Source organism: Acomys minous (assembly GCF_964271855.1).
Source record: "Acomys minous genome assembly, chromosome: 17".
In the NCBI taxonomy this organism is placed as follows: Eukaryota; Metazoa; Chordata; class Mammalia; order Rodentia; family Muridae; genus Acomys; species Acomys minous.
This window is the reverse complement of record NC_140500.1, coordinates 61,380,070-61,390,481: the sequence shown is the minus strand read 5'-3', so window position 1 is coordinate 61,390,481 and position 10,412 is coordinate 61,380,070. Positions and strand designations below refer to the sequence as shown.

At 46.6% G+C, this 10,412-nt stretch overlaps 1 protein-coding gene across 2 annotated transcripts in view; it reads left to right on the top strand.

Moving 5' to 3' along the window:
* The first annotated feature begins 6,259 nt into the window (after positions 1–6,259).
* TACR1 (tachykinin receptor 1) overlaps positions 6,260–10,412 on the top strand; it is a 170,802-nt gene continuing 166,649 nt past the window's right edge. The window contains exons 1-2 of one of the 2 annotated variants that reach the window (XM_084765377.1): positions 6,260–6,358; positions 7,327–8,598. In XM_084765377.1, coding sequence (XP_084621503.1) covers positions 8,210–8,598 — 389 coding nt within the window. In that variant the 5' untranslated portion in view covers positions 6,260–6,358; positions 7,327–8,209. Of the gene's footprint in view, positions 6,359–6,649; positions 8,599–10,412 lie in introns of those variants that run through there. The other variant, XM_084765376.1, reaches the window with a different exon arrangement.

Below are 10,412 nucleotides of genomic sequence, written 5' to 3'. Positions count from 1 at the left end.
CTCCAAGGGGTACTTGCCTTGAAATGCTTGCCCAGAAAAAACAAGAAAAGGTTGTCTGGGTACCAGACAGCCCACTAGAAATGCAAGAGAAGCAAGGAGCAACAGTTCCAGCGAGCATCGTTACTTTGTTGCCAAGATGTTTGAATACACAAGGACTAAATGCTCACACAACAGTCATCTGTCAATAGTGGGACTCAGGAAGAGCAGCCGACTTGTGCAGGACAAAGCTTTCCTCACCACCAGGCATGGCTTGAATGTGAAATGTCTCCCACCTGGTCCCAGCAGGCAGCTTTATCTCAGAAAACTGAGGGCTCTTTAGGAGGTGGAATCTTGCTGGAGGAAGTTGGTCACTGGGGGGGCGGGTCTTGAGGCTTTAGAGATGAACCCCACTTCCTGTTCACTCTCTGCTTCGTGCTTATGAATACACAGTAACCAACTAGCCCCCCCCCCCACCTGCTGTCATGCGGTCCCTGCCTGCTGCTGTATTTTTCCACTATGATGGATTTTATCCCCTGGAGCTATGAGCTGAAATAAACCCCTTCTCCCTTAAGTTGCTTTTGTCAGGGAATTTAATCACAGCAACAGGAAACTATAAGTACCACTCCATGTGAAAGAAGTTGTGCTTTACCATCGCTAGCATTTCTGATAACTTCTAAGTATATATTGTGGCCGCTGAAGCATTGTTTTAGCCCTGTTTCTAGTTAAACACTCTAGCCAAAAGCAACAGGGGCAGAAAGGATTTATTTGGAATACACTTCCAGGCACTGGCCATTGTTGAAAGAAATCAGGCAGGAGGAGCTTGAAACAGAAACCGTGGAGGAACACTGTTTGGTGGTCACTATCAGACCCATGCCCAGCTACCTCTGTTGTATAGCCCAGGACCACCTGCCTAGGATTGGTGCTGCCCACTGTGGGCAGAAGCCTCCAACATCAGTGAACAGCCAGAACAATACCTCATAGGCACGCCCACAGACCAATCTGATCCGGGCTATGACTTAAATGAGATTCCCTTTGCAGATGATGCTAGGCTATGTCAGACTGGCACTTAAGACTAACTCAGCAAGCATGATGTAAAATGTCCGCCTTCCAGAGCGGACTTCTTTTGGGAATGAAAAATTAAGATGTTCTGATTGAAATGAATGTAATAAAGTGTCAATTGCTAAATTACTTCATCTAGAAAAGTATAGTTGATAGCTGCTGGCCACTAGTGTAAGGTGCCATGGTGTCACTGTGCCCTATAGAGACGTGAAATGCCTTTTAAGAACTAAATATAAGTTTAAATATACCTATTTATGTCTGAACATCACATACGACCACGTTCTCCTAGCAACAATGGATGACACGACCAGGTTTGAGAACTAAGATTTGAAATCTTTAAATTCATTTGAAAGGGTGGGGAAGGTTATTAAAATATAGACTTGAGAATTTTCTGTTTGGAAAAAATAAAACTTAAAGTAGAAAAATACGTTTGGGAAAACTATATGAATACTCTTGTATGAAATGAAATTAAAGGCAGGAGGGGGTACCCAGTTTGGTGCTGTGGGTAAAATCAAAATGGCACCTAAGGGCCTTAAGTCATTTGTTGCAAGTCCTTACCTTAGAGACAGGATTGCAGTGGCCACTGCAATGTATAGCTAATGATGTAGAAAAACATTTACAAATTTGAAATATGGTGACAAACATGCAGATAGGTGTTAGAGTCACATTGTTTATTTTGCAAAAATATACCAAGAATATATTTATGTATGCTTGTTATAATATCAAATAATAATTCTGGCTGGTAGGCTTGGAAAAACACCAACTTAAGCAAAATTATAATATAGTTTTGAAAGACAGAAAACAAGGACTAAAGAAATAAAAAAGACATGGATAACTTCCTTAATTTAAAAAAATGCCAATTTTGTAAAAATGAACATAAATTTTAAGCACTTCTTATTAGAATAGTAGTTGAAATATAATTCAGTTTGTTCAGTTTGGAATAAAATTTATTTTCTGTGTATGAAGGTTTTTGCCTGCATCTATGTATGCAGTGCCCATTCAGGCCAGAAGAGGGCATCAGATCTCCTGAATTTGGGGTGGGTGCTGGGAACCCAAATCTGTGTCCTTTGCACAAGCAGTAAGTGCTTTTAATTACTGAGCAGTCTCTCTAGGCACTGAAATGTTTTAATCGACTACAAACATTTAAGTTTAACTGAAACCAGTAAGAAAAGCATGACATGACCAGTCTGGTGAACCCGTCCGCTGCGCAGGCGGACCTCTCCATGGGACGTTAGACTCTGTAGTCTGGTTAGTCACGAGCTACGGCATGGCAACAACTTCGCATTCTGGAAACTCGGTGCAACAAAAGTTGGTTTCTTGCTCATACTTCACGTCTGTAATGGGCTGGCAGAGCCTGGGCCACACAATCACCTGGGAATTCAATGCGACCAAGACCTGTTGTCTTACAGGTATTTCTTCTGGAACGTGGGGGATGCAGAAAAGAGAAGAGCACAGGGGGAAATCTCTCCCTTTCCCCCTTCCCCTCCACCTTTTTTCTGTATTTTAGATAGACATGGGATAATTGTGTCTGTTTAAAACCTATTGACCTGAAGTAGTCACATTCCCTCTGCCTGATTGCAAGAAAAGAGCTAGATAGGGAAACAGGTAGCTGTCTGAAAACATGTATATATTAATTATTATATGTGTGAGTATATATGATATGCCATCAGAATATACAGTAGATTGATTAGGATGACTTGTAAGGGTAAACATTAAGTCACACGTATAACATTTGGTATTCTAACCTGTGTTTACGAGGTAACAAGGCAGATCATCAGATTCCCTAAGACAATGAATGGAGCTGCCAACACTCTTTGACCACGCGAAAGAAGATAAGTTTAACTTCTTTCACTTACTTTTATGTGTTTAGTTGTTTCCGTTAAACTTCTTTTGCATGAAATATGATGCTTCAAATCAGACACGGTGTTGTTCAGTTTAGTATGTGTGCATTTATATAACATGTTTAAGAAATTATATATATATATATATTAAATTTTTATGTATTTGAGGTGTTTTAAATTCATGGATGTCTATGCAAATTGTGCTCTCAGAGGCCACAAAGGGGCATTGGATCCTGTGGGTCTGGAGTTACAGATGGCTGTGAGCTGCCTGGGAATCAAGCCTAGGTCCTCTCTGAACTGTAGCCAGTGCTCTTAATCACTTAGCCACCTCCCCAACCTTATATTTTACATTTTTTTAAAGCTATGATTCACTTAAATATGTTTTTTCTTTCCTTTTATAATGTTCTGAATTTTTTATTATACGAGGTACTGGTTATATAAGGACATTTCCATCCATGTATATAATGTGCTTTGGGCATAGTCCCCCTACCCTGATACTCTGGCCTTTTAGCTCCATCCACCCATTAGTCCCCTTGACCCTTTAGATAGTTTTAATTTTAATTTCTTTTTTTAAAAAAAGATTTATTTATGTATTATTATGTATACAGTGCTCTGCCTGCTTGTACCCCTGCAGGCCAGAAGAGGGCACCAGATCACATTATAGATGGTTGTGAGCCACCATGTGGTTGCTGGGAATTGAACTCGGGACCTCTGGAAGAGCAGTCAGTGCTCTTAACCGCTGAGCCATCTCTTCAGCCCTTAATTCTAATTTCATGTCATTTACTTGATTTAAAAAGATTCATCTTCCTGCTTTCATTCATTTTTGATAATACAAAATAAAATCTAAAGATGAATGTATAGCCTTAAGATAAAAATGAAACTAAAAGCTGGCAAGAAAATCCAAGAGATTATGCAAATAGCTAGGGAAGGGTTAGGGGGGCTTCTTCAAATCAGAACTGGAAAGTCCACACATTGTTTATGCAAATACAACCACATAAAATCATTGAGGTTTTATGGACACATACAAAGTTAGAAGAAAAAGCAGTATTATTCAAAAAAAATTTCAAATATTCCTGACAGCCAAAGTGTTTGTATCTGAAATACAAAGAATATTTAGGGAAAAAGTGAGTAGGGGGCAAGAGAGAGGGCTTAGCACTTAAGAGCACTGATTGCTCTTCCGGAAGTCTGCAGTTCAATTCCAAGCACCTACTTTGTAGCTCACAACCATTTGTAACTACAGTTCCAGGAAATGCTATGGCCTCTTTTGGGCACCTGGCCAAAATACCCACCCCACCACCACCCACACAGAGCCAATAAATTCTTAAAAAATAAAATGGCTAGAAGGTGCAGCCAGTCCCCAGCTGGATATACAAGAGGGCTCATGAACACCTGTGACTCTACCTCTAGAAGATCTGATGCCCTGTTCTGGCCTCTGTAGAAACTGCACTTGTGTGCACATACCCACAAACACACACACACATAATTAATGTCAGATCTGCATATGTATGAACATCATGCTATATATATACATATATATATGAATATAAGTATTTTGCATTGTGTGACCATCACCAGTGCTACACATTGCCCAGAAATTCCACTTAGAATTGATCACATAGAAATGAATTGCTGGCCAGGGATGTTGCTCAATGCTGGAGTGCTTGCCGAAACTTGTGGGAGGCCCTGGACTCAATCTCTTGAACTGCGGATAAGCAGGAAGGAAAGAAAAGAAAAGGGAAGAATGAAAAAAAAAACATTATAGCCTTGGGCTTTGGAGACATAAGTAAAGAATATTTCGTATAATCTTATCTTCTATAAGGTTTACTTTAAATTTTGTGTCTTTGTATGTGCAGGGGGGTGGGGTGGGGTGGAGGTGTGATCACAGAGGCCAGAAGAGGGCGCTAGGTGCCTAGAGCTGGAGTTCAGGCTGTTGTGAATCCCCTGGGATATGCACTGGGACCTGAACTCTGGTCCTCTGCAAGGCCAGAGCATATTCTTAACTGCCAAGGAGCCCCCACAGACCTGTAGCCTAGCCCTCAGTGGCAAGAACTCAAAGTGAATTTTCTTGTATAGAAAGAAGAATGCACAAGTTTGACTGCACCTATAGCAGAAAAAAATAACACTTAGCCATCGCCAAGAATGGGTTAAGTTTATTCCTGGCTGCTTGGGAGTGTTTGCACAAGGCTTCAGATGAGAAAGACAACAGGCAGAGTGCAATGGAAGCCCCCCCCACCCCCTAGTTTGCACTTACCGGCATGGGTATTACGTGTTTGTGTTTCTGTCTGTCTACAGAAAGCCTGGACAAAGAGGCAAGGGTTTAGACTACTCTGTCAACAGGATTTACTTTGAGATGGGTGACTGTCTTGTGTGTCAAGGAAGAACAGCGGGAAGGGAACAAAAGGTATAAGAGAATAAAGAGGGAGGAACTCAGCTGTCAGGGGGAAATTGCGCGATCAGGGGGTGCAGTCCTGGGGTGCAGTTGGTGATCAGTCACCTCTAGGAAGCCCCAGAGAACGCCCCTCCCTGTTCACAGCATGAGCGACAGCTCCCCATTTCCAGATGAGGCTGGTTGTTGGGTTGTTGTTGTTGTTGTTCCACTAATTGGGAACCCAACATGAGCATGGTTAGTTTTTCTCTGGGAGAAACACTAACTTTAGCAAGTGGTCAGTACACCTGGTTTAAATTGTCAGTTCCACCCAAGTGAGCCTCATCAACTCAAGCTTAGGGAGACGACTGTGGGGCGGTTTTAAAGGGTGGTCTCTGTGCACTTTAACCAAAGTCAGAAACACGGATGGGTCTTCAAAGTCTCTGGAACGTTCTTCTCTTTTCACCTCAGCCTCAGGCCTAGCTCATCCTTCAGGCATCTCCCTGCATTTTCCTCCTTGGGTGAGGCTGCCTCCTTCTCTGGGGCCTGCTGTATAAGCATTGCTTCTTTCTGTCCTAGACTGTAAAGGCTTGCTCTCTGCCCCCTCTCCGCTCCGTTCCTTTCCTGTCATCCTTCTCCGTATGTTTGTTTCCCCCTGAGCAATGGGAGATTTGAGGTGCGGAAGACAAACCCCTTCCTCTGCCACTCCTCTCTTTCTCTCTCAATCCTGAGCTCAGAGCTGTTCTCTGAAAGGCATCCCAGGAGTTTGCTCTATGGAGCTTAGGGGTTTTGGGAATGCCTGAGTGACCACCTGAAAATAGGAAAATCGATTCCCATAAGCGCTGCGATCTCAGCCTCCAACAAAACCAGAGTTTAGTAGCCCCTTCCCTCCCACTACCAGAGGAACCGCTATCAGCCCGGCTGAAGCTGGAGCAATAAATTACGCAGCAGCCTCAAAGCACCTCATTTGCGACACAGTGCGCGCGGGCTTGCAAGACCAGTGCGTAAAGGCATCTCTCCCTGAGGCCAGGAGGGACGCAATCCATGGCAACGGGACTGGGGCTTCCCAGCCCAGCCAGGCACCTCACAGATCCAAGAACCAACCGCAGTGGTGGTGAGGACCCGCTGAGGGACAGCTAAGGATCCCCTGGAACCTCACCAAGGGCAATCTGCCAGAAACACATTCCTGAGCTTTACCCATCTCGGTTTCTTTAAAAAGGGCTGGTATTGCGGGGTGGGGGTGAGGTGGGGGTGGGGGTAGGGGCTTACTTATCTGCTTCCTGTCCAGCCACCAGCTTAGCTAGCCTTTTGAAACTGCTCTGGATTCCAGGCAGGATGGGGAGAAAAGACAGGCAGAAACTTGCCTTTCAGTACGGGTGCACAACTGGAAAGAGGAACCCGGATGGAAACCCTTGCCGGGCTTCACTTAGCCTGGCACACTGGACAGGCGCAGAGAAGGAGGCTGCCAGGTTGGCAAGTGCGAGGTAGTCCGCAAAGGGTGCTGGCCAAGAGCTTAGAATTGTTAGCCCCGGTGTCAGAGAGACCAGCCGGCTTCTGCCTCGCTCTTGCACTCCCAAGCTTTGCAGAGCTGCGCATAATCCCCAGTGTCTGCAGGTGAGAGGGTAGTCACCCGGCTTGTTGGAGAGCACAGGCTATCCTATCCTAGAGAGGGACCAAGTCTGTAAAGTGATTGAGTAAGATATCCCAATGCTTGGAACCATCATTACTTGGGGGGCTGGGGACCAGGGAGAGGAATCAGTCCATCAGAGAACAGACCTGGGTGTCTGGGGCGTTTCCTTAAGACCAGGAAAGTTGTCTTCCGGACTTCTGAAGCAGGGTGTGGTCACTTGTCACTTCTTGGTAGCAACTGGAGCGCAGCGTTGACACCCTGCCCCCACACTTGCCGGATTCCTACAGAGACCCTGTAGCTTCTCTGTAGAGGTTGTCTGGGGGCGCACGCGGCTGAGCCTCAGAGAGTTTACTGTCCTCCACTTCAGCTGTTTCCAAATCCTCCTTTCTGTTAACACCCCTGATAAAACCATGACTCCAGCGGAGGATCTTATCTGGGTCTTTTCCTCCCAGGCCACCTTGTCGCCCCCTCGCGGAGTGCTGGCTTCCTCCCGCCCGCAGAACGCCCACAGCAGGTCAGGAGCAGCAAAAGGCGTGGTGGCTGCGGTGGTGGAGTGACACAGCTGCCAACAGCTGGCGCAGCTGCTGCTCTGCGCTCTGGGACCTGCGAGTCTGAGTCCGCAGACCAGGTACAGCCCCTTCCCAGTGACGTCTCTACAGCGGGTTATAAAAGCCTAGTGCGCAGCCTGCCAGGCTTCTGCTAACTCCTGAGCCCAGAAAGACCGGCACCAAGGCACCAAGACCGAGCATCTGCGGGTGGCGAGCATCTGCGGGTGGCGGCAGCAGCGGCAGCAGCAGAGGAGAAGGCTTGAAGCAAAGCAAAGAAAAGGGAACTCATCAGCTGCGTGTGGACCTCAGAATACGGCCAGAGGTCCAGAACTTTTGCAAGCAGCGCCCCTTTTCCATTCAAGCCCCTCAGGCAGCCCCCTGCTTTGCCTTTTCCCACTGCACGCGTGTTAGTGGGAGTTGGTAGCAGCAGCAGGTGCAGAAAGGCGGGGTTGCCTTGCCTTCTGGCACTGTGTGGAGTGCAACTGCTTTAAGGCAAACAAGAGCAGAGCTTGAAAGTGGAGGAATTTTAGAGCGACCAGGGCCAGCCACAGAGCATACACAGAAGCTTTGCTCCTGTAAGCAAGCCTGCTGCTAACAAGGGCAGAGTTCTGCCCAGGACAAACTTCCCACCTCCTGTGTGGCAGGACCTTAAGTGTCAGGCATCTGCAGCAAAGAGGGGTGCCTGCTTGGTGTGTGTGTGTGTGTGTGTGTGTGTGTGTGTGTGTGTGTGTGTGTGTGTGTGTAGAAGCCGGCACTTTGCTGCCTTGCCCCCCCCTCCACCCCCGAAATGGATAACGTCCTTCCTGTGGACTCTGACCTCTTCACCAACATCTCTACCAACACTTCTGAGTCCAACCAGTTTGTGCAGCCTGCCTGGCAAATCGTCCTTTGGGCAGCTGCCTACACCGTCATCGTGGTGACCTCCGTGGTGGGCAATGTGGTGGTGATGTGGATTATTTTGGCCCACAAGAGAATGAGGACAGTGACCAACTATTTTCTGGTGAACCTGGCCTTCGCCGAGGCCTCCATGGCTGCATTCAATACGGTAGTGAACTTCACCTACGCCGTCCACAACGAGTGGTACTACGGTCTCTTTTACTGCAAGTTTCACAACTTCTTCCCCACCGCGGCCGTCTTCGCCAGTATCTACTCCATGACAGCTGTGGCCATCGACAGGTGAGTCTGTGAAATGAAGGAAGTGCCCAAAAGCACTGGCTTACTCAGGACTTTTGCTAAGGGGGTGCGGGGCTGGGTACACGCGACCTGAGAACCGGACTGTGCATCCATGCCCTAGGCCTCTGACTGGCTACCTTCAGGGACCCTTGGCTCTTAGAAGCCCCCCTTTCTTTCTCATCCCTTTCCCCACCCCCACCCCCTACCCCATTTCCTGTACTTAGCTTTCCTTTCTGCAACTGGCCACTGGTCCTTTAGCCTCTTTTCACTCCTGTCTTACTTTTTCGCTAGCATTCTTTCTGTTCTTTTACCCCAGTGCCCAGATGAGAAATGCCAAGGGTTTGGCCAGGACCTTTGGGAACCTCTCTATATCTGTCACACTTTTGCTGTCCTCTAGTGTGGCTTTGTGTTTGAAGGATTCCTCAGCAAACTCTTTTTTTTTTTTCCACCCCGTTTCCTAAAGATTCGGGAACTTTCCATTCCCTCTTCAACTCTCTTGTGTTATGTGAGAGTGGAAACTGTTTGGAGCAAGCTTGAAACACTTCACATTTTCAGTTAGCGTCTCGGTGCTGTTAGGAACCTCCCACTCAGGACGGAGTGGGGGGAACAGGTTCCTTCTCTGGACTTCCCCAGCAGGAATCCAGGAAGCTTGCCCAGAGGGGATTCTAAATGTCTTTGTCTATGAAAGGTCAATGTTTTTTAGCGTGTGTATTCACAGAGAAACGTGCTCGTTAGGAATAATAGAGAGCTAGTCTCCTCCGACCCTCGGATTAGCGAGTCAGAGGCCAGGTGGAAACATAAAGACTGGCTCTTTCAAACACAGGTGCTGGCGTTCTGGAACAAATGGCTCTTCAGGTGTCATGAGGGGGAACTGGTGACTAGAGCACAGAGTTTTTGGTATTGGCTTTTCCCTCGGGTGTCCCAGGTCTTTCATGCGTGGTTTATAGGGACAGGCTACCCAGTGTTTCCTGAGTTGTGAGAACGTGTTGAACCGGCGCCATGGGAACCTGAAAGTGGATTGTTTTGCCGTTATTGTTGAGACTGATGAATGTGAGAATCCTAAGGGAAGTATTATGGGAAAGCATCAGAGAAAAAAAATATCCCAAATTACAACTGCCTTTCATACGAAGACCATACAGAATTTGTAGTTAGAGGGCTGTAGTGAGTGAACACTTCTAAAAACCAAGAAAAATCTCTCCTCCCATCTTGGCCAGTGGCATGCAACGGCTGTTTGTAAGCTCCTCCATGGTGTGCCTTAGATAAAACACGTTGTGCCAATTGCTTTGCGTTTTCAGTGCAGGATGTGAACCAGTTCTTCAACCTGCTAGTGAAAGGAGCTATTTTACGAGCTTATCATCTGGACTGTGCCTGCTCTGAGATACTGATTTTTGGTGGTAAATGAGGTGTGCCTGTAAACATTTCTGTGTTGACATGCCCATTTAACTCAGGGAAGATTCCTTAAACTAAAATAATAATGCCGGAATGATGTGCAGTCAGATATATTGGTGAAACACAACATTTCTGTTGCACGTGTGTGTGTGCTTTCTCATGGTCCTGTGAACCAGAGCTGAGGTCTGAGGGCGTGGGTGGGGGTGGGGGTGGGGTTCTTTCCACAATAGGGCCTCGCCTGGGCTTCAGAAAGACCCTCCAGTTGGTGTGAGTCCAAACACTGGGCAGCTGATGGAGCACTAGCAGACACCCTCTCCCTCTGACCCGCACAGGAGTGTGTTCCACGACCCCACTTTTTCTAGGGAACTTAGAAGATTAAAAATCAGATTGCTTGTCCTCACACTGGATTGTTTCAGGGAGACAGATTT